The sequence below is a fragment of the Microtus pennsylvanicus genome, chromosome 15, assembly GCF_037038515.1.
Source record: "Microtus pennsylvanicus isolate mMicPen1 chromosome 15, mMicPen1.hap1, whole genome shotgun sequence".
Lineage (NCBI taxonomy): Eukaryota > Metazoa > Chordata > Mammalia > Rodentia > Cricetidae > Microtus > Microtus pennsylvanicus.
In genome coordinates this window covers 29,911,468-29,937,244 of record NC_134593.1, presented here as the reverse complement: position 1 = coordinate 29,937,244, position 25,777 = coordinate 29,911,468, and the positions used below count along the sequence as shown (strand labels likewise).

Below are 25,777 nucleotides of genomic sequence, written 5' to 3'. Positions count from 1 at the left end.
ACATGGGGCTGACCAACAGATACAGCATTGACCACCTGCCTGGATTTGCAGGCCTGTAGCAGGGTCAGATATCAGCCCACATTGCTAGGGGTGCCCTTTGCCCTGACCCCACTCCCAGCCCCAGCGTTCCTACAGGAAGAGCATGGCTAGGTTGAGGCCAGTAGCAAGTCTGCTGCGGAGGATGGTCTGTGCTCATAAGGCACCTGTGAGACAGCCCCACCTGGACTTGGCACTGAGGGTGGAGACGGACTAGAACCTCTCGCTGGCTCTGCTTAACACCTCTCAGTGCCCTCCGTAAATGTAAACAGACCCTCCCTCCCTAGCTCACTCCAATCAAAGTTTAGGTAAACTGAGGCTGAACCACAGAGAGAGCCATTGTCTCCCTTTCCCCTCCTTGGCAACAGGAATCCTTTGTCTCAACTGACATTCATGACGGCAGCCATTGCCTGTTTTCGAAAAGAGAACCTAGAGCCAGAGAAATGAACTTTCCAAGTCACATAGTAAGGGATGGAGATGATAGCTCCAGAACCCACTCCCCATTCCCCACTCTTTCTCTCGTGGCCTGCTACTGCCTCCCCCAGGACAGGAAGAGAGCAAACCTGAAATCCAGGCCTGAAAGCGCCAAATGACAAGGGACGAGATGTCAAGGATACTTCACACAAAGCAGGCCACCCTACATCCTGCTGGTACCAGACTCTGGCTGAGCCTCAAGACTAAATTTCACTACTGGTATCTGTTACCATGGAGACTTCGGCTGCACGAAGGGCTAGCCAGTGAATGACGAGGCCCTGTCCCCAGTGACGGGAAACAGGTGCTCAGGCTCAGAAGCCTTGAGTTCTCATGGCCTCCTGGCGGATGAACTCAAGAACACAGGGTATTGATGCCCTGGCCTGTGTCTGTCCTCTGCTTCCAGATGACACCACACCCGTTGGATTCCAAATCTCTAGCTGTCTCCTCCATGTACCTGACCCCTTCAGCATCAGCCCACCTGATGCCTTGGACTGAATTCAGGTGGAGGAGAGGCCTTTAAACACCCTGCCTGGGAGCGAGCGGGCCTGGGTGAGAATGAGGTCATATGGGGGGGGGGGTGCCCCGCAGGGACCGAGAGGTGAGCAGGCTGGAGCTGCTTCTAAGAACATCAGACTGTGTTGCTGCACTGTACCATGCTAGGCACTGGGTCCTTCGCCCCTTGACCCAGCCACACATCCTGTTAGAGATGAGGTATCATTGACCTTCTAGATTTGACTTTTTTTTTTTCCTTTAATTTTTGGAACACAGGGTTTCTCTTTGTAGTCCTGGCTGTCCTGCAATTTGCTCTGTAGACCAGGCTGGCCTCATACTCAGGAGATCCCCCTGCCTCTGCCTTGAGAGTGCTCCAACTAAAGGTGTGTGTACCACCACACCCAGCTCTGACTTTTTTTTTTTTTTAAGATGTGGTTTCACGTCCCAGGCTGGTCTCAGACCTGCTGTGTAGCCAAGGAAGCTGATGACCCTGAACTGATCCCCAGCTGCTTTCAACCTCTGGAGCACTGGGATTGCAGGCGTGCAAACACACTTGGTTGAAGCAGTGCTAAGGATGGAACCCAAAACTTGATGAACATTAGACCAGCCTACTACCAACTGAGCTACATCCCCAGCCAACCTCAGCTCTAATTTTCTTTAAATTTGATTCCAAATCCCTCGACTCTCCCTGATAATTCCCACCCTCTTCAAATATACCCCCAGACCCCCCGCAGAGGCATTTTGAGTCTGCAGAAGAGAAAGTGGAGCTCTAAGGGACCCAGCCAGATAGAGCTGAACTGAGCCCCTGGGTGGGGAGCAGAGGAAAGAAAGTCTCTTCTAGCTTGCTTGGGAGGTGGGAGAAGAGGAGGAGCAGAAGCGCAGATCACTTTGTGGATTGCTAGAACTCAGAGAGGTGAGAAGGGAACTGGGGGAGAATGTCACCTTTCCAGTCGGCAATGGCAAAAATAAATCCACCTCCTAGCTGCTCTGAACTCTGGGGAGCCAGAGCCAGAGCTCATTCAGCCAGGTCCGCTGTCAGCCCCTGATCGCTCCTCCTTCCAGTTCACCACCCACCCACCTTTCTGTAAGGAGAGAACTGGTCAGCAGCTCTCAGAACCTCAGCTGTCTGTCACATTACAATCCAGTTAAGCCTGTCAGATCCGGTGGGGCACACCTTTAATCCCAACACGGGAGAAGGAGGCAGGTAGGTGTCTGTGAACTGGCGGTAAGCCTGGTCTACACAGTGAATTCCAGGCCAGCTGATGCTGCTTAGGGAGGCCCTGTCTCAGAAAGAAAAAAAAAGGAAAAGGGAAGGAAGGAAGGAAGGAAGGAAGGAAGGAAGGAAGGAAGGAAGGAAGGAAGGAAGGAAAAAGAAAGAAAGAGAAAGAAAGAAAGAAAGAAAGAAAGAAAGAAAGAAAGAAAGAAAGAAAGAGGAAGGAAGGAAGGAAGGAAGGAAGGAAGGAAGGAAGGAAGGAAAGGAAAGGAAAGGAAGGCAGGCAGTAAGGTCTCTGAGCCCAATAGTGAAAATAAGGCCTCTGGCAGGTTGGACCCTGGGGGATGAGGTCACAATTCCAGGGAACAGAAAGAGACTAGATTCTGGAAATGCAGCGCCTTCAATCACCAGCTGGCTTTTTCTGAACAAATTACCTCCCTGTGGGCCTGTTTCCTATCGGCTTGGGTACCCCAGCTCCGTGAGACTAGGGGTCGTATGTCCATACTGCTGAGCACTTCATCCCGGACAACTGCTAGGGGACACTTGTAGATGGGACCTGGGAGCCTAAGGCTGAGTCTCAACCCCCAAATAAGGGGTTTCCACGTCTTAGAGCTTCCCACACTGGCTCACTGTCCTCTCATTTGGCCCTCCAGTACGCCAATGACTGTCCCATTTTTCCACAGGAGACTGCACAGGCCCAGGCAAAAGTGACTCCCGCTTCTTGGGATCTCCGTCTCAGACCAGTTTTTGTGACCTTCCAAGACCCCTAGCTACACCTGATGCCCCACCTCTGGCCCCAACCTGTTGCACCCACTGTTCGTAGCCTTACCCCTCTTTCCTGGTGGCAAGGGGTGACAGCAGAGAAGCCAAGCTAGCAGTCTCTCAAGCCAAGCCCACCCCTGCTCCCTGGAGGGAGGCTCCTCCTTTAAAGGCTGCTTCAGGGAATTCCCACCCCGAGCCAGAACTCGAGACCCCAGCCCCAGCTCGGTACCTGCAGCTCATTCTTAGAGATGAGGTTGGGGCATCAAACCTGAGGGCGGGAGCGGCTGACCCTGAGAGGGGGAGGGCAAGGCGCCTTCCTCCCTGTGCCTGCCCCACGCCCCGCACTTCACCGAGGTCGGCAGGTCCGTGCGGGTCAGGAAAAAATCAGAAGAGATCGCAGGGGCCAGCCTCCTGATAGAGGACACTCCCGCAGCTCCATCCTTTGCGCCCGGGGACCCCCGCTCGAAGCTGGCAGCCCAAGGGTGCGAGTACGCCAATCGGACCAGCTCAGCTTCGCAGCCTCCCTGGCCCGGAAGGTGGACACCTCGCACCTCAGTCTCCCAATTACGCCCCCCTCCCCCGCACTCCCCTCCGCTAGCTTCCTCCTTCCCTCCGTCTCCTTTCATCCCCGAAAACCTGTGGCTCCGAGAGACCTGGGTTTCTCTGGGACTCTACCCCAGGCGTCTGCCCACATCCGCTCCTGAGTTTGGGGGGTAGAAGGGCAACCGCCCCAAGAAGTCTCTCCGGCGATGGGAGCCGCCCGCCTGCTGCCTAACCTTACTCTGTAAGTGTGCTGCCTGCGACTGGAGTTCTTTTGCCATTTCCAGCCCCAGGAAAATTATACCTCCCTGGGACTACCATCCGGCAGATGGGGCAAGACAAAGGTGGGGGGACGGGTGTGCCTGGGGTATTCACACCTGGCACTGCATTGTCTCCCCAAACAGGTGCTTGCAGCTCTTGATTCTCTGCTGTCAAACGCAGGTAGGCACCCCAGCCTAGCGCCCTCTCCCGCGCCCCCCCCACACCTTTCCCACCTCACCTCAGAGGTGGGGAGGCAGGACTGGCCTCTTCCAACCCAGCAAGTGCTGGGATTTGGAGGGTCAGTTTAGAAGGTGGGTTGGCAAGACAAACAGGATGGTGGATAAACTGAGGTTTGCCTCTTGGGCCCTCCGAACCACCCTGCTTGCTGGCTTTCCCTGGGTCTCCCCTTTCTCCATCCCTTTGTGATGGACTTCTGGATGGTTAAGGGCAGTGTGTTGTTTAGACTTGAGGGATAGAGCGCTGGGGCGGTTAGAAGCCAGTGAGGCCATTGCTCAGGTGAGGATTGTGCTGCAGGTACCTGAAGGGTTTGGGTTTGAAACCACTTGTTTGGTCCATTCACCCACCATCCACTCTTCCCGACATGCTTGGACTATAGGTGCCCGGGGTCTCAGGCACAGTTGGAGTATCTAACCGGATAGGGAAACCCATTGCCTCTAGAGTTACTAGGTCAAGCCTAAGGGTTTGTTTGGGATGGATTCGGGGCTTACCTCTCCACACTCCCCACACACACACCTCCCACCCCCAAGCCCCCAGCCCAGCCCGAGACAAGGCACAGTTCCTTTTTTGTGATCCCCCATAAAAATGCAGCTATTAAAATGCACTGGTCCAGAACCGCTCTGGGGAGAGATAGCCTGGCTTTCCCAGGCCAGAGGCCTGTTTCTCTTCCCATCCACTGGGGACTTTTTTTTTTTTTAAGGTAAATGCCTTTTCTCTGGAGTGGGAAGGGGCTGCCTTTGAAGCAGTGGGGGGGTGGGAGAGAGACAACACCCCCCTTTTTCCTTCCCCCTTTTGCTTCACACATCTAGGGAGAGCAAGAAGAAAGCCCCCAGCCTGGCAGGGAGGGGGCTGGGGGTGGGTCCAACCTGTTCTGGAAAGGGAATTAGCACAATGGTGCTGCTGGCCTGGGCGTTTATGGCCTGGCTGAGGCCCCATTCAGGACTGAGGGAAGGTGGCAAGGCTGTCCTTTCCCCCTTGAAGTGCCCCCTCACCCCCCTGGGAGGGGGGGCAACAGGCTGAACCACAGCCATGCTTGAGGGGCTGTCTGACAAGCAGCTGTCTACCGTGGTGGAAGGGGAGGTCCCCCCACAGCGGGGACATGAAAGGAACAGGCAAGGTCCTGTGGGAGAGGGACTTGTGGGCTGTGGGCTGTGGGGGGTGGGGGAGGGCGTGGGCTACTTTTGTGAAAGACTTGAAGGGGGACAAGGAGAGGAGGGGGTTTGGGGGGGCTGCTATCTGCCCCTGACCTGGAAGAGACTGCCAGGAGAAGGCTGCCCGCCAAGTGGGGCGGACATCCTGAACCTGGGCCAGAAGGCTAAGGCTGAGATAGACAGGAACCCACCCCTGGCAGGGAGGCCTGGGAGGGTTAAGCAGCCTATTCTCCACCACAGATGTTAGCCTCACGTTTCTCTAGGGTGGGATGCATGGTTGGTCCCCTAGGATGCTCCCATTCTCCCAGAGTTCTGGCAACTCTTGGCCTTTAGGAACTGGAGACAGAAGAACTGGAAGGGGTCAACCCTGAGCAGGTTATACCTTGGCCGTGACGTTAAGGTTTCACTACCACCACCCTGATACACCCCACCCCTCTATCGAAGAGAGAGTAGCCCCTAATGCATACAGAGCTGGTCCTAGCTCTGCTTTGGATCAGGCCTGAGATAATTACACTGAGCATTAGGAACAGGGAAAGGTTTCCTGCTGAGGTGAGGCTATAACCAGCATCTGGCAAGTCACCCTCAAAGGCACCTCGGAGGAAGCAGGGCAGTAAGTAATGCTGCTGTCCCACTCAGGTAAGGCTGGCTAAGGCAAGCTCCAGGGTGGAGATGTGGCACCGGACTGACTTGATGTATGGTCAAAATGGCCCCTTTTACCACCCAAGGAGGCAGGCCACTGAATGCCTAGGAAACTGCCCCAGGCCAGCAAGGAATCAGGAGAGCAGTCACTGGCACCCCCTTTACTGCTGCCTCTACCTACTCCCCTACACTAGAGAAGTATCTCTCTCTCTCTGGAGATCCTCTAGGACACTATGAACCTAAGGGGCCAAGAAATGCCCTCCAATAGTAAAGCCCACATATTTAACACATCTGCTCTGTGCAGACGTGCTGGCTCTTGGACTTTTCAAAGCTAGTGGGGTGGGATGGGGGGCATCTAGTGGTCCCGATTAATGGAACCAAGACCCCTGAGAAAGAGAAAGGAGGTCTGGTTTTGAGTTATGTGTCCCATGTACCTGTCCTATGGAACATGGGGACAGGACACACACAACCTAGGTTTCTTCTAGCAGCCTGTTATGACTGAGAATGTATGCTGTCTCACTGTGATTCCCCAAGACTACCAGCCACGAATCCCCAAAAGCCACAGCTGGCTCCTGCAACATCCCGGGACGATCATGGATACAGACACTCTTCCTCTTGTCACCTACACTGCAGGGCCCAGGGCCAGCCCCACTTCACTTACCTCTTTACCCCTCTCCCCAGATGGACCAATGGTGGTGTCACCCAAAGCAAATTGACACTATTTTTCCCTTGGTAACCGCAAAGGGGGAGAATCACCCGTCTCCTAATTTTAACCAGTACGTGAGGGACCAGGGCGCCATGACCGACCAGCTGAGCCGGCGGCAAATCCGTGAGTACCAGCTCTACAGCCGAACCAGCGGCAAGCACGTGCAGGTCACCGGGCGTCGCATCTCCGCCACCGCCGAGGACGGCAACAAGTTCGGTAAGACCTAACCCTTGCCCAGACCACTTATACCCCGCCCAGCCTGGCCTCCTGCTTTCTTCCCAGCTCCCCGGTTAAGGGTTTTGAGGTATGGTGGGTGGGTAGAGGAAGCCTCTTGGTCCTTCAAGCCTGATTGTACACCATCCCTTTGGTCCGACTCTAAAGGGCAGACTGCTTGGGGGGGTGGGGTAACCCTTGCACAGTCTGTGAGCCAACAGCCAATAGACAAAGGCCTTTCTTCCTTTTCCTCACCATAGCCAAGCTCATCGTGGAGACCGATACATTTGGCAGCCGGGTCCGCATCAAGGGGGCGGAGAGCGAGAAGTACATCTGTATGAACAAGAGGGGCAAGCTGATTGGGAAGGTGAGGAGAACCGGCACACAGGGCGGCAGACAGATGAGTCTCCCATACTGGAGTAAGGGCAGGCAAGGTCGCAGAGATGAACCTCCCTCTTGCCAATGACCTAGCCCACCTGGTTAAAGGGGGAGAGGGAGGTTCTGCTCGACAGAATGAGGTCTTATTTTCTTGACAACCACCCTGTCCCCAATCTTTAATTTTTTAATCTTTCTACAGATTTACGTATTTTTATTTTATGTGTATGAGTGTTTATCTGCATGCATGTCTGTGTACCACATGTGTGCCTGGTGCCTATGGAGGTAAGAAGGGATCAGATAATCGGAGATACACATGGTTGTGAGCCGCCTGCCATATGGGTGCTGGGAACTGGACCCAGGTCCTCTGCTGGAACAGCCAGTGCTCTTAACCACTCGGCCATCCCTTCAGATCTCTACTAATTTTTTAAGATATTTATTTTTCTCTTAAGTGTGTGGGTGTTTGCCTGCATGGATGTTTATGCGGCACATGCTTACAGCATCCAAAAGAAGGTGTCTGATCCCTTAGAACTGGAGTTGCGCTTTTCAGCCTTCATGTGGGTACAAGGAATCAAAACAGGTCCTCTGGAAGAGCACCCAGTGATCTTCACCACTGAGCCTTCTCTCCAGCCCCCTCCCCCCTCCACAGGGAACCAGTGCTGATGTAGGGACTATTTCCCCAGCAGCAGTCAGGAAGGATCTATCCACTATATGATGTTGTATGTGATGTGCTGGAGTGGCAGCCCATGTAGGGGGCTAAACCATGATAAGGGTTGCAAGTCGGGGGGCATTCACGTATGGTAGAAGTTCTCCTAAGGTCAGTGGCGTCCATGGATGTGACCGGCAAGATACACTTACTGGTAAAGCCGCAAAAAGCACTGTGGGTACACAGAATTGCCTGGTCTTGACTTCCAGCTCTGACTGGTTCTCACCAGGCATCCTCTCTCTTCTCACCTGTAAGAAGGCAAGGCATGTGGGGTCAGGTGTCCCACCGGCTCTTTCTGACCCATCTCTCCACCCTGTAACAGTTCACCCAGAGAGCATGGAATCCTCAAGAGCCATGTCCGCGCCCCCACCCCACCCCCAGCCCTGAATTGCATACTACCCTGATCTTGAGCATTTGAAGAAACAGATTCAATGCTTTCTTAGCACTTCCTCAAGGGACATAAATGCCGAATGATTTAAACAGCAGCCTGTGCACACTGCTCACAGCTGCCTCACTAGCAGAGGCGCCCATCTCCCCAGACAGTTTCCTGGGGGGCACAAATGGCTTCTTGCTCCCACGTGGCTCCTACACAAATAGACCCACAGGCGAACAACTCAGCCAGGGTGAGTGGACAACCTCCCCTCCTCTGCTTCTTTCTTCCATAGCCGAGTGGGAAGAGCAAAGACTGCGTGTTCACCGAGATCGTGCTGGAGAACAACTACACAGCCTTCCAGAACGCTCGGCACGAGGGCTGGTTCATGGCTTTCACTCGGCAGGGCCGGCCGCGCCAGGCCTCCCGAAGCCGCCAGAACCAGCGCGAGGCCCACTTCATCAAACGCCTCTACCAGGGCCAGCTGCCTTTCCCCAACCACGCGGACAGGCAGAAGCAGTTCGAGTTCGTGGGTTCGGCCCCCACCCGCAGGACCAAGCGTACTCGGAGGCCCCAGCCCCAAACGTAGTTAGGGAGGCCATAGTGAGCAGTGTCGGGTAGATGCCCCTCGGCAGCCTTCTTTCTCTTCTCTAACTCATCCAAAGATGGGGGCTGGGGTGGAAGGTGGGGAGCCAGACCCCCAAAGGACCCAGAGGGCATCTGATTCCCAGCTGGGAAGAAACAGCACTTGTGTACCCCAGGGTGGGCACCACACTCTGGTACAGGCTCTTTTGAGGCCAGGAGCAGATTCTAGACAAAGTAGGGTCTTCCCCGACCTAAAATGCCTGCCTCCCAGCGACTGCCTTAAACAAGTGGGCAGGTCAGCAGATTACTGGTCTTGCAGAAAACTATTCAAATCTTGCTCCCAGAATCTCGCTCAGTTTGAACCAAATATCCAAAACTTCTGACCAGACAGTAGGAAAGGACTTTTGGTTTTGTTTCCAGAAACACAAGAGAGAAATCAATGCCAGCCACTCTTCCTATTTCTCGCCCCAGGCTTGCCTTCCCATCCCAAGCCCCAGAATAAAACCATTTTCCTGCAACCGGGTCCGCTGAAGAAAGGTGGGCAATCAGACCACAGAACTCAACCGCAAAGTGTCTGGTGCTGGCGGCACCGAGAAGCCAGGCGCTAGCTGGGAAAGATGGGCACCCGGGCACACAGGTGCTGCAGCCTGCGCGTCCCGCTGTGCGGTGCCGGGAGGCCCAGGCCCGGGGGACTGGCGGCCCCTCCCTCCGCGCGTTCCGATGTCCAGGCTCAGGCGACGCGTCCCTGCTACCTGTAGGAGAGAAGAAAACCCAACCCCTAGGCGCCTCCCTGAGCGGCCGCTGGCCGGGACAGGCGTCCTGTGGGGCCCAGGCCCGGGGGAGGGGGGAGGTGGTAGCAGGAGCGCGGCCCGGGGACGCCAGAAGTCACCTCGCGGGGAGCAAGATTGCTTTTTTCCGGTGAGCAGGGCTGGGAGGGGGAGGAGGTCTGGGACGAGCGGAAGCGGGTGGGGGGGGAGAATGTGTCCCCTTGTTCTCCTCGGTCCCCACTGGGGGCGGAGGCGGGGGCCACACCTGAGGGCAAGCCTCAATTAGAGGCGGTCGCAGGCTGGGAGTGGAGGGGGAGGGCGCCCAGCCCCCACCGAGCTTCTGGGGTGGGCTTTCCCAGAGGCTTCCAGGTGTGCGGGGGGGGGGGGGCGAGGGTGGAAGCCGTAAAACCGCCTCTCCTACGGTGCGCTGGTTTTTAATCTTGTCAAGGGGGAGGTTATTGTGTCTGGGACCCTCCTCTCCTTTCTCCTTTCTGCTCCTGGAATCTTCAGCCTCAGTTTCCCCCCTTTAAGAAAATGTTGGGGGGGGGGAATAATTATGAAGAGAAATGGAAAAGATTGAAAGCTAACCTTCTTGCCACTTCTCCCAAGAAATTACTTCAAAAAGTCCCGAACAGAAGTTGTAGGGCCGGGGCCTGGTTTAGTCTGAACCAGAGGTGGGCTGCGGCAGACAGAACCAACTCAGAGCTGGAACAGGGCCTAACCCCCCAACCCCGGGGCCATTTAGAAGGTGGAGCCGACAAGAGCCAAGAGGGAGGTCCCGCAGGCCTAGGATTGACATTCTCCTTCCAGTTCGTCATAATTGCTTTTCACCAGGTTGCTTTTTTTCTGTCCCCCTATCACAAAGAGCCTTAATCCCAGTGAAGACCGCCGGACGCGCTGGGGGTAGTTTTCTGGGGTGTGTGTAGGGCGGGTGGTCTGGGGCTGCAGCTGATAACTGGCGAGTTCAATGGGACTTTAAAACTGAGGCAACACCCAGCAATTACTTGAGGACAAAGAGTTGGGGCCCCCAAGGTGTGGAGTATTGGGGCTTTGGGGGGCTGGGAGGACTTTGAGAAGGAGGGGGGCTCTGATCTCTCTGATTATCGCAGGAATCTGAGACATTCTTAAGACTCTAGACTGCCTCTCCAGCCGGGCCTTGGCCCACCCCTCACCCTCCCTCTTGGGTTAGAGGCAGCTTCAAAGGTGGACTGGGCCCTTTGTCTGGCCTCGGCTTTCTTCTCAGGCCTTTCTCGGCCCCTCCCTCCCTCTTTGACCTCCCCAGCACAGACAAGCCTCTCGGGGCCAGCTCCAGAAAGCCCTCACTGTTTCCTTTCTTGCTTTTTGAGGTGAGGCCTGGCAGGCAGGGACAGAGTATGCCAAAGAGAAAGGACAGCTTTTGGAGGGCAGGGATGAACCGGAAGCCAAGGGGCATCTCAGAGAGCCTTCAATCCAGCCCATCCCTGGCTGGGCTGAAAACCCACTCCTCACCACACCTGTTAGCCGGCAGGCTCCTTACCCTAGGTAGAGTTTCATAAACCAGAGACTTCTGGACAAGGTTAACATGGAAACTCTACAATGCCGAAGCCAGAGCCAAGCATACTGACATACCCCAGTAATCCTAGCCTTCCGGAAGCTAAGGCAAGAAGATTGAGTTCTTGCCTGGACTACATGAGACCCTGTCGAAGATAAATAAGTAAATAAAATGCATGGGTTCAAAAGGAATTGATCTCCGGTGATAACTTGTTGGAGGGGCATAAAGGGTGTGTGGTAGGGAAGGGACTTCCCAACAATTTCAGACCCACATAGAGACTTTAGCAGCCCTGGCTGCTTCTGATGATTCCTAAGCAGATTCCTGACAATAGTCTCTTGCTAGAGAGGGCAAGATGAACCCATCCAGGGAGAGAAGGTGGAGGGAAGCCACAGGGAGCGGCCTCCAATCCTGTGTGATGTAGTACTACCATATTCTGAGAATATCCTCCACATCAATCTCTTTTGCTCTGTCTTGCCCCTTCACCATCTGTCCACTAAACTCCAAAGGAGCTGGTGCAAGGAAGTCAGGAATGATGTCCATCTAGTTCAGATACCACATGGCTGCTTCTATTTTAAGTCCCATTGTCCAGCAATGCCCCTTGGATGCCAGTGGCCAGGGGCCTCCCAGTTACCAAGCCAGAATCATCCTCCAGTCCTCAGCCTTGGACTATAGTAAGCTAATCTCCCTGGCTTCACTGCCCTGTTCCCATAGAAACTTCTCTAAGGGGGGGCTGAAGAGATGGCTTAGCAGTTAAGAGCACTGACTGTTTTTCCAGAGGACCCAGGTTCAATTCCCAGGACCTACATGGCAGCTAACAACTGTCTGTAACTCCAAGATCTGAAACCCTCACACAGACATACATACAGGCAAAATAGCAATGCACATAAAATAAAAAAAAAATAGCAATAAACCTCTCTAAGCCCCTCTATGGGTTTCCCTCCTGAGTATTGTCCTTGGAAGCCATGGGCAGGCACCCCTGGTAAGGCTCCCTAGGCTCTACCTACCCACCCACTTGTATGCATCCACTAATTTCCAAACACACAGGTCTGCGAGGGCCATCATTAACAAATCCCCTGTCCAGCCTTACAGACACTAGCAAAACAAGGATACTTGCCTGATGCGTTTATCTAATTATTCTTTATCAATAGGAGTTTATAGGAGTCAAATACTCCTATCTGCCCTCAGTCCTCCAAAACATCTATGGCTAATTTCGGTCAGCTAGTGGCTAGCTCTGCCCCCTGACACAAAGCAAGCTTTATTGTCAAAACGCAATCAAAATATCATACAACACTCGCCCCTCCACACTAATCACACCCCCTCTATTTTGCTTAGTTTGTTGTTTGTGTGTGTACACAGTATGTGTGTGACACCCTTGCCACGACATCCATGTAAAGGACAGAGGACAAGTGGAGTTGGTTCTCTCCCTCCACCTTTATGTGGGGTCCAGCTACCAAGCTCAGGTCATCAGACTTGTACAGCAAGTGCCTTTGCCTGCCAAACGGTTTCACTGGTCCTGTTGGGTTTTTGTTTGTTTGTTTGTTTGTTTTTAATAAAATTTTGTTCTTATTTTATGTGCATGGGTGTTTTGTCTGCATGTATGTCTGTGTACCACATACGTGCCTAGTGACTTCAGAGAATAGAAGTAGGGAATAGATACTCTGAAGCTGGAGTCATGGGCAGCTGTGGATCACTTGAGATGGGTGCTGGGAACTGAACTTGGGTCTTTTGAAAGAACAGCAAGTGCTCTTAGATACTGAGCCATCTGCTCAGCCATCTTTCCAGCCCCTGGTGTGTGTGTGTGTGTGTGTGTGTGTGTGTGTGTGTGTGTGTGTGTGTGTGTATGATATGTGTGTATGTGTGTGGTGAGTGTGTATAAGAGACCAGAGGTTGACACTGGTCTATTGTCTTCATACCCACATTCATACATACATAGTCTCATGAGACTTGGTTTGACCCTACAGTGCACACTGGTCTAGAACTCACTATGTAGCCCAGGCTAACTTCAAACTTGGAGCAGCCATCTGTCCTAGCTCAGCCTCCCAGGAGCTGGGATGAGCCACCAGCACCACCCCGTTCCCACCTCTCAGCTCTGAAAGCTTTGCCACTGGTGTGCTCTCCTCGGGCTCTGCCCCAGCGCTGTGTTCCTGGCCCTCATGATGCAGGCAGGATGGGAAGCCAGAGCCCTCAGGTGTCCTTGGGGAAGAAGGGGTCCTGAGCAGTCACTTTGAATTAAGCATTCATTTCCTCCCTTTGGTACTGAAGCACCGTGAGGATCCTCCAGTTAATTAATGTTGGAGAATATGGAGCTTTGGGGCACTTAAATTTTAATTGCAGGGATTAACCCATAAAGGCACGGCTCTTTCATTGAGATTTTTTTTTTTAATTCTTTCTCCTTCCTAAAATGAAGATAAGAAGGCACCCAGGTGTTGTGGCTCAGGCCTGTAATCCTATCACTTGGGAACCAGAGAATCGAGGCAGGAAGTTTCAAGTTCTAGGCCATCCTGGGCTACTTATATAATGAAAGTCTTTTTTTAAAAAAAATAGATATCCCAAAAGAGTAGATAAGAAGTTTCGAAGATAAAGCTGGGACCATCCTCATGGCCGTAACACCAGCACTTAGGAAACTTAAGAAGAGCTGCTGTACCCTTGAGGCTGGGCGATGAAGTCTCAGAAGGATAAAAGTTTGGAAATCAGGAACTGGAATGTACTAAGCCCTAGAGATATGCCTGGCAACGTGCAGGTATGGGCTATGAAAATTATCCTCACTCGTCACCCCGTTGAGTCCTGCAGTCTGGATCTCTGCAGAGCCTCAGTACAAGGTCCCCTTCCTTGCCAAGGTCCAGTGTGACTGGAGCTGCGAGCGTCCATGGAGAATTAGCTAGAATGTTCCATCAAAGTATGAAAGCTGGTTTTGGTGCTGTGGCGAGGAAGAGACCACAAAGGACTTTGAGAAGGGAGTGACAGGTCCGGGGGGCTGGTGGCTGAGGCTCTGCGGTCTTAGAGGTTAAGAGTCTGGTTTCTAGAAGGAAGGGGTAGTGGCTTCTAATCTCTGCTGAAAAAGAGCGACCGCGGCTGGTGAAAGAAAGATAGATACACCATGCAAAGAGAGCTGGGGTATAGAATTGTTGTTGCTTTTGAAACAAGGTTTCTCTGTGTAGTCTAGCTGTCCTGGAAATCGCTCTCTAAATCAGGCTGACCTCGAAGTCACAGAGATCTGCCTGCCTCTGCCTTTGGCATGCTGGGGTTAAAGGCACTACCCAGCAACAGTCACTTTATAATATTTGTTTCTCTCATATATATGTATATATTAAATATATATATTTAATAATGCTGTGTAGCCTGGGCTGGCCTCAAATTCACAGCAGTTCCATCTCGGCCTCCAAGTGTCAGGATTGCAGACATGATAGCATACTCATCCTAAAACGGCTACTTTTGGCTTTCATACTCCTTTTCTTCCTCTGGCCTGGATCTTTGTCCTCTCTCCTTCCTCCCCATGTGTCCAGGTGCCCCGGCTCAACATTTCTAGGAGTTAATATTTAGACAGCATAGGGCACCCTATGTGTTACCCGCCCCCCAACAGGTCAGTGCACGGGGTGGGGCCTGGGCACTGGAGTGAGACATGAGCAGAGAAGCTGCTGCTTCGGCCACAGTCCTCTCAGGAAGTCCAGCACCAGTGACCTTTCTGGAGAAAGTAGCCCAGACGTAGGTGTCTGGGCCTGGAACCCTCTTTCTAAGAGAGGCAAGAGCCTCCACCCTCTACTGGGATTGTGGATGCCCTACTCACAAGGCCTGTGAGCTTCAGGAGGTACGTTGGCCCTGTCTGAGGGAGGCCTCCTCACCTGCTGGGTTGGGTTGAGGGTATGGGAGAAGCCCACCTAGGACCAGAGTCAACTGGCACATGGGGTCAGCATTGCCAGCTCCCGGGGAAGAGAATTTACATGATACAAAGGGAAAAGGATGGAGGAGGAACCTCAGATCAACTGGGCCTTCCCAGGCTGGGGCTGGAGGGGACCCTGTTCTCCACAGATGGGGCAGGACAGAGATGAGCAGAGTGGAGATAGAGACTGGCAAGGGAGAGGAGGTCTCCTGGCCTGGCTAACCTCCACCATCAGCATGCACCCATCCCCCCACTACACACAGACACACACACAGAGACACACACAGACACACCAAGATCCCTCCTAGCAAGAGATGACCTTGACAACCTCAGGTCGATAGAGGGAGCCCTAACTCTGTGGACCCTTTGGCTCCAGGGCTGATTGGACCCTAGACTATTTCTGCCTAAGGTGTCTGGTGGATGGGGGAGGCGGGGGGGGGGGGGGGGGGGGGCGGGAACGACGTTCCCAAGTACCACGTGACTGATGTGTTGCGGGAGTGGATTTGGGCCTTGAGGGACTAGAAGAGGCTGTCTGGGACTCTGACTTTTGTCTAGGTCAAAGGGAGAGAGAGGCAGAGCCCATGGCCACAGGACCAGTCCAACCAGTGACCTTCTTGGTGTGATCCCTCAGCACCAAGGCTGTTGAATCCCTTGTCCTTGTTACCTTTCCCCACCTACTCCATGGGCTGCCTGGAACAGGGCCGTCATCCTTCCAACCAGCCTGTTGTCTGGCCCTGAATTATGGTTCCCTCCAGGCCAATCCTGGAACCAATCCTGGCTTACAGAGGGTGGAGGGGGGGTGGGGGGAGAGCACACTTGCTAGGGGTATGGCTGGGGGCACAGCCCCAGGATTATAGGCTCTGCAGGCCCCCTCCCTCTCCCCCTGAGGAAGAAGCAATAGGAGTCAGTGTTTCTCCTCCCCCTCCCATCGCTGCTGAGCTGGGCCTGGGCTGCCAGGAGGTTGTCTTGGCAACGGGAGGCGGAGAGGAGATGCGCTAAGGGATGGAGGTGTATGTCACCGCAGAGGCTGCCGTGTTCCTGCCCCACGCCCCAGGCCCTTGAAGGTACTGAGAACCCTCCCCTCATGTTCCCCTCCTCCTGGCCTTTTCCCTGGACTCTTCCCCATTTCCCCCTACCCATAGGCTGGCTTCCATCAGAAAGGGACTCCCCTCTTTCTGGATCTTTGCCTCCTACCCAGGGCTCCTAGCCTACCTCATTCTAGGCTCCTGTCTACACCTCTCCTTTCTGACAACGTACCTCTGGAGACCCTTGTATTGGAAGACATGTCTCCTGGGGTGGGGTCTGGAAGGGGATGGTAATTGAGGGAGAAGGAAGCTAGGCAGGAGCAGAGTCAGGAGTCTGAAGGGCTGAGTGTCAGAGCCCTGGGTACCTGGTCTCCCAGAGGGATGGATAATGCTTAGGAGGAGGGCCTCCCCTCCCTCCCACTCTTTCAGACCCAGACTCTGGGCTACAAGGGTGGGGTTGAAGGGACAAACCATGAGAGGCGAGGTAGAGGCCCCGGACTAGCTATGAAAAAGCCTGGTAGCTCCTCCTCCAAGGCTGTGCCCCGCTTCCTGCACATTAAAGGTATACCCCATGCAGCTCTCCTGGCCTTTTCTCCCTGCTTCTGTGGATTGGATGTCCCTCCCCGACCCCAGGGTTTGTTGGGTTTTGTTTGTTTGTTTGATTTTGGTTTTCCTCTACCTTCCACAGGACCCGCCCTGACTGCACCCAGGCAGCTAAGCCAGGGTTCCTGCCCTTCTTCCCCCTTTCTCAGCCACACAGCTACCTGCCTCTGTCATTTCTCCTTCTGTCCGAGCCACCCTCAGGTTACAGTCCTCTCTTCTCCCGCTAATCCAATACACCCCTCCCTTTCTGTCCCCTCCAGTCCTCGTCTCTTTGAAAAAAAGGACACTGGAGCCATATTCTTACCTGTCTCCTTCACGCCCCTCCCCCTGAGATTTTTCCACTCAGAAACCCCAGAGTCCCCTCTCCAGATCCTAGCTTTGCCCCAGTAGCTGCTGATACCATCAACTGACCGGCTGTGGGCAGCAGTTACCAGGGCAACGCAAGGCTGCCTAGGTAGGCAAGTCTGCTGCAGACATGGAGGTGGGGATGAGGCCAGTCAATGCTAATAGGGGGTCAGTGTCGAGGTGTCCGATGTACCCCAAAGCCTGGAGTGGCTGACGTTTTGCCAGCGAGGAAAGGCATACCTCTGTGCTGGAATGGGTGCCATCTGTTAGGAAGCTTCCTCTTCAAAAACATCTTCCCTGGGGAGAAGCCAGGTCCTTCATTCTATCCACTGGCCCCTACTGCAATTCTCAGGAGATCAAGGTTACTGAAAATCCAATGTCAATCTTATGTAGTCATAACCTGGATTCATCCCCCTCAGGAGAGGGTTAATCCTTGGATGATCAATTCTGGTACCCCTGTTGTTTCCCCCATCCCAGAGGTGGGGACCCTCACAGAGCCTCAGCTGCTTCTGGAAGGTGGTGGAGCACTATGAATGGGGTTTGAGGTGCAGGCGCCTGGCGAGCTCCCCTCAGTTATCAGTATCTGTTGGAGGGATTGTGGGGTGTGGATATGGCAGAGCCCGGGTATGGGAAAGGTGGAAAAGGCAGCGCAGCCAATTCTGCTTCGTCATGATGCCGGCTAATGCGCCCCTTGTTTCAAAAGGATCAGCTGCAGAAGCAGCTGAGGAGGACTGGACCAGCAACACACCCAAACACACACACACACCCTGGGGCCGGCCACTATCAGTTGTTGGTGGGGAAGGGAAGGGCCCGCCCGCCCAGCGACCGCCCGTCCTGCCCGCCCACCAGACACCAGACGCGGACTCCCCGGCGTCGGGAACCCAAGCTGGTGGCTTGCGAGAGCAGCAGGGTACGGGTGAAGCGGGCGGGGGTTCAGAAGGGAGATCAGACCACTGAGCTGAGACCAGCTCCCCTCCTTCGCCGACTCCCACCCCACCCACCCTAAGCCGGCTTTCTTCCTGTTATTTGTGCTTCACTAAAGCGCGGCTGGGTTCCTGGAAGAGCCGCCTCCTACCTAGATTCCGGAGAAAACGCGGCCACCCGTGGACCAGGGCCTAGGCCTTTTGCCTCTGGGGGCTTCTGGAGAGCCTGGGCCCCACTGTCTGGGAGGAGGTAGGTGGCAGGGTCCCCTGTCTCTCTTTCTTTCTGGCTTTGAGGCATGGCTTTGGGTAGCAGCAAGGATGCTAGTAGAGGATCAGCTTTGGACTCTTGATCAGTGGGAGAATGGGCCTCAGTGGCTAGACAGGAGCTTGGCTGTGTTTCTGATCAAACCCCCTCCTTTATTTGGGGGAGAAGGATCTAAAGTATTGTCATGCAAAGAGTGCATGCGACCCCCCAACATCTGTTTCCTGAGTCCCCCACCCTGCCTACCTAGCTTAATCTGGCCAAAATTTCAAGGGGTGGGGTCGTTGGAGGGCGCTATTATTTATCTCTTTGCTCATGATGCAAGGAATCCTTGCCAGCCTCCCTCCCACCGGGTCAGGTGCCCTCCCGAGTGCCAAGCGATCAGCGAGGGGCCCAACGCTGCCGGTTTACAGCCTGGAGCCCCTCCTACCTGAGGCTGGCCAGGTTGGGTGGGGACTCGACTGAAGAATGAGGCTGTGTGGTAGGGTGTGACTGCGGTTCTCACCTGGCTCTCCAGCTAGCTGCTAGTGTACTGGGGGTAGGGGTGGACGGGGACTGGGTGCTGAACAGATCCAGTAGGCGTTCGGGTCCTAAAGGCTTTTCCTTTTCCAACACCAGACACACCAAACCCCTTTACCGGGCAGGCGCACCTGTGTATCTCGTCCCAGGGGACTGGTTGCCAGGTTGTTGCGGGTCTAAGAGAAGAAAGGCAGTGGTGGTGCCCTGGGAGTGGAAGATGTGGGGAAGCCCCCAGGGGGTGGGTCAGGTGAGGGCACTGTGAGTCTTGGGGTCCACGTGCTCAGCACAGCGATGGGTTCAGCAAACCACACCAGCATAACTGATGCCAAGGGGAGGATCAGTGGGCGGGTGCAGGTAGGTGTCCTGGGCACCATGTGTCATGTGTGTGGGGGGGGGTCCTGGCAGGGAGAGTGGGCGAGAGCTCTGGCAAGGAGGGCTGCAGAGTCCCTGTGTGCACCCGTGTGCAGGAGTTCACTCAGCAACCGCGTGCTGGGCACAGGGCTCTTCTGTCTGTATGCTCCTGTGGGTCTGGCCTTTCTGAGGTTGGGTGAGCAACGTCTACGGAAGTCTTTCAGCACTCTTGTGTGGGGAGAGTGGAACAGGGACCTCTCCTGAATTCTGAAAGCTGGATTTAGGGTGGGTGTTTCTACCACCACTCCCCTCCAGATCTGTTGAATCAGCTGTACCCCAGGTACTCAGGTCTGGCCAGAGCAGAAACATGTTGGGACCAAGCCTGAGGGACTGAGGGGCCTAGGAAGGAGGAACTTACCTCTTCTGAAGGAAGTGTACAGAAATGGCCTGCCGACCCAGTTAAGAGAGAACCTAGGTAAAGTCGAGGGAATCCAGACATAGTTGTGAGGTCAAAGGAAGAGGGGGCACTGTGAGGCTGGGCTGTTCTTACTGAGAGGGTGGGGCAGGCCCTGGAACCAATAGACTTTGTAATCTACTCCTTGTGGCTCCCTGATCTTGTTCAGTGTGACAGGTGTCACACAGTGCGGGTTATAGGAGCAGCCGTCCAAAGCCATAGGAAAAGGTTAAGAAAAAATTGCATGAGAGAAGAGGAAGTAACAGAGCTTTGCCCGCTTGAGAAAAGGTCAGGGGTAAGCTTGGCCTAAAGACTTGGCCTTTGGTGAGCCCTAAGCAGGCCCAAAGCCTGCTGTCCTGTATCTCCACCCCGCCCTACAATACACACATTCATTGTAGTGCGCCTGGTCCCTGCCCTGCTGGCTACACCGCCCTTCTCCCACCCTAGGATGCTGTTTTGGGAACTGGTGACCTAGCTGGAGCCTGTCTTTATTTCTGGCATTGAGTTGTTACCACAGCAACTGTGGAGGTGGGGCTGCGAGGGGGGAGAGGAAGAGAGAGTGGAAAGCAAAGAGAGAGAAGGAGAAAAGATGAAGAAGGAAAAGGAAAGACAGGAAGAGAGACAGAGTCACTGACTGAAACAGAGGTCAGACCTCCCACCCGCCTGACCTAGCCCACATGGCTGACTTGGTTTACTTGTTCCTTCCTGTCTGTGGTCTTCTCCAACACGGCTCCATGATCCCAAATGCTCCAGGGCCAGATCCTACCATCTCATCCAATCCTTGACTCTCAGTTCCTGCTCTATAGGTGAGGTGAGAGGCAGAGAGGCCCAAGTTCATATCAAAACAGGATTTTGGGGGATGCATTGGAAAGAACAGGAACTTCCTTTGGCTTAAACACAGCCCTGGTGGAATTCCAGCTTCCTTTGGGTGGCCTTGGGGGGTTCATCTCTCAGCTCTTTTTGTCCTTATCTCAAAGTGAGCAGAATACCAATGTGTCGAGTCCAGGCTATATGAATACCCCCAGCACAGGTATCCGCACAGAGAAAGTAGTACCTGGATTAGGATGAAAGCAAAGGCTGGACCAGAGCCCACCTGCGGCGGTGGATCTGTCCGCCTGTGAACCTTCATTTCTACAAGTCCAGTGGGGTCTTAATCTCGATTCCTCCCTGTCTAAGACAAAAGCCCTGGGATAGGTGGGTGAAAATTTGGGCAAGTCTTATCACCCACATCCTGTGGAGCTCCAAAGCTCTGGTTGCCATGGAGATGAGAGGGTGGGTGGTTTGAGGTGGGGCCTGGCTGGTGGCTCAGATAAGGCTGGGGCGCCCAGCTGAAGGTGGGTGGGGCTGAGATGGGAGGATGGGGAGCCTGCTGGCTATTGACCTGAGCCTGAGAGGTTGAAGGGTGTCTTCCGACACCTGGACTAGCTTCCTCCGCGGTGCTCTACCTCCCTTCCCTTCCCTCCTCCCTCCCTTCCTGCTGCAGCCTGCCCTTTCCGTCTGTGCCCACGGAGGTTACAGGACTACTGAAGAGAACAGGACTGTGCCTAAGGATGGGAAAGGGATCAGGCCTAGAGGACGCAAAGTGAGGCATTGGCTTGGGTGAGGGGACTCCACGTGGGTGCTGTAGGCAGATGCCTGTGCAGTGCGACTTGGCAGAAGCTGAAAAATCAGCCACCACCTCCGACTCACACACCTCCTCCCTTCCCACTCCTATTTTCTTTATTTTCTCATCTTCCACTTAAAACATTTTCCCCCTGCTGGCCTTCTGACAGCCTAAAATGTCCCCAGTAAGAACCTTACAGCCTAGGATTGTATGGCGCTTAGCAGAGTGCCTAGCATGCATGAAGCCCCTGGATTGATCTCCAGCATCATGTTAAGCCAGGCCTTGCAGTGCCCCTGGTTCCCTCGTCTTGAGGTGGAGAAGTTCAAGGTCATCCCTGATAAAGTTAAACAGCTAGAGAGCTCTTGCCAAAAAAAAAACTATGAAACACCCACCACCAAAACCTTCATTCAAATGCAAATGTCCCCACAGAGGTAAAGCTCTGCCATTAGCATGTCCCCAAAAGTTGCTGATCTGTGTGCTCTGACACCAAGGGATGCAGGACCCTGATGGAGCAGGGAAGGCACCCCAGTGCTGCAAAGGGCCTGGAAGGGGGAAGGGACAGAGGAGCTCAGAAACTCAGGCTGAAGTTTTGCATGCAGTGGTCTTGCGGTCAGTGGGCTTAAGTGTGTCCTTGACCCAGTACTTGCTGAAGTCTGTTTCTTCTTCGATGAACCTGAGGTCATAGTCAGTTCACGGGGCTAGGATGTCAGGGTGAGGATGAAATGCAGGACTGTGAAGTGCAGGGCCCAGAGCCACACATAACACAGTCTGTAAACACCCACTAGTATAAGTCTACCCATCAGCTCAAAGCCATGCTCCTGAGTGTTGGGCTGTGGGGCGGGGGCGGGGGGGCTAGGGTGTCTGTACACACGTGACTGTGGGTCTCCTGTCTGGCCACATCCCCTGGGACCCCTTGCTTTCCTACTCTCAGCACTCTGATTGGCAGCCACTCCATAATGCACCTCACACCTGGTATTGGGGGCGCTAGGACGTCATTCTTCCCATATGTGCTTAGTCCTGTGTGCTCTCCAGAGGGTCCCCTCCTGATGCCCCTGCAGGTGACTCCCCTCACTTCCCTGGAAAAATAGGAGTCTCTGAGTGACTCCCTCCAAATGCCCTGGTCTCTCATTACCCAACCTCTTGCCCTTTCCCCTTCTTTCTGAGAAGCATGTGCTTTCACCAGAGCCTGTCCTCGGCCCACCACTCTCCCATCCTCCCACTCAGACCCCCCCCCCCACCTCTCTACTGCAGCCACAAGCCCAGAGCTTCCCTTCTTCAAAGCCCCTTCGCTAGAGCCCTGCACAGACTCCAGCCCTGTGCATACAGCCTTCTGCCACTTCCCCGGGAGCCTCCTGCTTCCTCCCCAGTGATGGCTTCCGACTTTCCTGGCATTCTCACTCTTTGCTCTCCTTCCCCGCCCTTAAACTTCCTGTGGAGTGTGAGACCCTCTGCCTTCACTCCCCAGAGTGGGCCCTGGGATGCTGTTTTGACTTTCTTTCCCTTTCATGTTCAGACACCTACCTTTTGGCAGGTGGCTCTCAACCTGCGGGTTATGACCCCCTTGTGGTTGAACGACCCTTTCATGGGGGTCACCTACAACCATCAGAAAGCACAGACATTTACATTATGACTCATAACAGTAGTAAAATCACAGTTATGAAGCAGCAGTGTGGGGGGGGGGGTCACCACAACAGGAGGAACTGTATTAAAGGGTCACAGCATTAGGAAGGCTGAGAACCACTGCTCTAGGCTAACAGTCCCCAGGCCACTCTTTCCAGCCTGGGGCCTCCAGAGGCTCCTGTGTTCTGCAGTGCCCGCCTGTCCACCAGCTGCCCATCCACCAGCTGCCCTGTCAGAAATGGACCCTTCCCTCCACCCCACCCCTCCTCTGTGAGTCAGTACCTGATCTGCCTAGAGGACCCCTGTCCTGCACCCCCTCGCTGCTTTTAGCATTTCTCCACATTGCTTGCTCCTGTTCTGAGCCCCACGTCTAAATCCGGCCCTCGCCCATCTCCTCATGAAACACTGCTTCTGTCTGTAGCCTGATTCATTTGTCACAAGCACTGTGGAGATCGTGTCACGTCTTGGCTTCAAAGTTCTTAACCCTCTGTGATATGGTTGTCAGCCGCAGAAAATCAGACTCCCATCTCAAATGGCTCTCATCCCTGAGTGCTATAATCCAGTCATATCTGCTGTCCCCAGACTGACCCAGTGTGTCCCCATATCCCCACCTTTGCTTGTGCCTTTTTATCTTAAGAATCCTCTTTTTTGCTGAGGTGGTGGCGCCCACCTTTAATCCCAGTGCTCAGGAGACAAAGGCAGGCAGATCCTTTGTCTCAAAACAAAACACCTTCGTTTTAAAAGCTGGGATTGGTGGCAGTGGTCCACTCTTGTAATCTCCGCATTTAGGACACTAAAGCTAGAAGGTTTACAGAGTTAGAGGCCATCCTAGACCACATCCTGGGCTGTGAGGTCCAGGCCAACCTGGGCTACAGAGTGAAACCCTGTCTGTAAACAACCATCAGACAAACTAACAACTCCTCTTCCCAATTTTTGTATGACCTCAAAGTGACCACCTTTAAGCCGGTAGTTCCAACCTGTGTGGGTTGTGAGTTTTTTGGGGGTCAAACGACCCTTTCACAGGAGCTGCCTAAGACCAGCCTACATATCAGGTATTTGCATTACAATTCGTAACAGTAGCAAATTACAGTTATTATGTAGCAACGGAAGTAACTTCATGGCTGGGGGGGGGGGGGTCATCACAACATGAGGGACTGTGTTAAGGGGTTACGGCATTACGAAGATTGAGAAGCATTTCTCTCAGGCCTCCTACAAGTACCTCTTCTGAGAAACTTCTCCATTCTCCCACAGACACCTCTCTCTTGATTACCTGCAGCCCACTGCCTTATCTGGGGTGTGTGACTCTCCACTTAGTGTAGAAATTATCTGTGGGCGTGTCCTCTCCCTGGAGGAGCCTGTACCAGTTCTTTTCATCCTCATGTTCTCCGTGAGGCTCAGCACAGAGCTTAGTACTGTGTTCAGCGGGGAAGATAAGATGCTCCAAAGTGGGTGGGTAGGTGGATAAGTCAGTAGCAGATCTACCACTAGGTGTAGATGGGCAGGTGGATGGACAAGCACTCACCTCTTGGGCTGAGCCACAGGCACAGACCTTATGACAATAGCTACTGATAAAGTAAAAACCAGAGCCTAGTGGGAGAGAGTTGATATCTCTTTTTTGTTTGTTTTTCCAGACAGGGTTTCTCTGTGGACTGTCCTGGAACTTGTTTTGTAGACCAGGCTGGCTTCAAACTCACAGAGATCTGCTTGTCTTTGCCTCCCAAGTATTAGGATTACAGGCGTGTGCCACCACTGCCCGGCTTGAGCTGACAGTCCTTAAGTGTATACCAGAATGCATCTTGCTCATCAGAGACCTGGTTTAAGCATCCCAAAGTCAGCACTGAGAAGGCTGGAAGAGGGTGACGCTCTAGAACAAGACTCCAGTCACCACAAACACCAGATTCCTCCTGCGTACCTGACGGAGATGCCCAGATTCTAGAATTCTTTTTGGTTTCGTTTACTTTTCAAGTCAGTGTTTTCCTGTGTAACCCTGGCTGCCTTGGAACTCATTTTGTTAAGTAGGCTGGTCTCACACTCAGAGATCTGCCTGTCTCTGTGTCTTGAGTGCTGACTTAAGGCATGGGGCACCACAACAGCCTTTGGTTCTAGAATTTTTTTTTTTATATTTATACAATATTCTGTCTGTGTATATGCCTGCAGGCCAGAAGAGGGCACCAGACCCCATACAGATGGTTGTGAGCCACCATGTGGTTGCTGGGAATTGAACTCAGGACCTTTGGAAGAGCAGGCAGTGCTCTTAACCTCTGAGCCATCTCTCCAGCCCCCTAGAATTTTTTTTTCCTTTTTTGAGACAGGATTTTTTGTGTAACAGTCCTGGCTGTCCTGGACTTACACTGTAAACCAGGATGGCCTCAAACTCACAGAGATCTACCTGCCAAGTGCTGGGATTAAAGGGGCCACCACTGCCTGGCATGGGTCTAGAATTCTAAAAAGTCTTGCATGAGCCGGGTGGTGGTGTCACACACCTTTAATCCCAGGACTAGGGAGGCAGAGGCAGAGACAGAAGGATCTCTGTGAGTTCGAGGCCAGCCTAGTCTCAGTGAGTTCCAGGGCATCAGGACTGTTACACAGAGAAACACTGTCTCCAACCCCCCCAAAAAAGACCCATCCCTGGGTGAGCATCCTGAATCATGCCAACCCAAGCCTTGGTTTCCTAGCCTGTGAAATGCAAGGCTGTTGTAAGATGAATTAGAAGAATCTCTGTGTGACCTGTATCTAGCATATGATACCCAGCACAGCTACTTGAAAGCTGAAGCAGGAAAAGGCCTTCCTGGATTACAGAGTAGTTCAAAACCAGCCTGAGTAACTGATTGAGGCCCTGTCTCAAAACAAAGAATGAAGCAAAGAAGGCAAAGCCTGTGGCACAGTAGGAGGGCGCACACAATTCAGTGTCTAGCATCTCAGGCACATGCATAGTATCCTGCAAGTAACATGCAAGTGTTCACAATGACAGTAGCTTCTGCTACTGAAGCTGCCCTGTGGCCCTTAGCAACCTGCTCACTTCGGGGAGCAAAGCACCACACGCTAGGCAGCACAGCAGCCAGTGCTTAAATACCACCTTCCCTGTGACGTCACTGTTCAGAAGGGGGTTAGCACTAGCAGCAGGCACGGAACAGGAT

General features: G+C 53.7%; 2 protein-coding genes across 8 annotated transcripts in view; both read left to right on the top strand.

Annotated features, from left to right (window-relative positions):
• The first annotated feature begins 3,726 nt into the window (after nt 1-3,726).
• Fgf17 (fibroblast growth factor 17) lies at nt 3,727-8,764 on the top strand. 2 transcript variants are annotated; one of them, XM_075949628.1, is made up of 5 exons: nt 3,727-3,761; nt 3,922-3,958; nt 6,583-6,727; nt 6,985-7,091; nt 8,471-8,764. In XM_075949628.1, the coding sequence occupies exons 1-5, from the start codon at nt 3,727-3,729 to the stop codon at nt 8,762-8,764; spliced, it is 618 nt and encodes a 205-aa protein (XP_075805743.1). The 2 variants fall into 2 exon arrangements, with proteins under 2 accessions (XP_075805743.1, XP_075805742.1); XM_075949627.1 differs by having other exon boundaries at nt 6,550-6,727.
• A 785-nt stretch (nt 8,765-9,549) lies between these two features.
• The window catches only part of Dmtn (dematin actin binding protein), a 32,828-nt gene continuing 16,600 nt past the window's right edge, over nt 9,550-25,777 (top strand). For 2 of the 6 annotated variants that reach the window (XR_012907903.1, XM_075949041.1), the window contains exon 1: nt 17,940-18,081. The gene's annotated coding sequence lies outside the window, so the exon portion shown is untranslated. Of the gene's footprint in view, nt 9,679-15,877; nt 16,000-17,666; nt 17,819-17,939; nt 18,082-25,777 lie in introns of those variants that run through there. The other 4 variants (XR_012907902.1, XR_012907904.1, XR_012907906.1 and 1 more) reach the window with 4 other exon arrangements.

Bases quoted from the DNA above. Each gene is read 5' to 3' on its own strand.
- Fgf17 (XM_075949627.1), top strand. From the start codon at position 3,727: ATGGGAGCCGCCCGCCTGCTGCCTAACCTTACTCT. The intron at 3,762-3,921 runs GTAAGTGTGCTG...CTCCCCAAACAG, and splicing joins CTGCTGCCTAACCTTACTCT to GTGCTTGCAGCTCTTGATTC. The intron at 3,959-6,549 runs GTAGGCACCCCA...GTAACCGCAAAG, and splicing joins TTCTCTGCTGTCAAACGCAG to GGGGAGAATCACCCGTCTCC.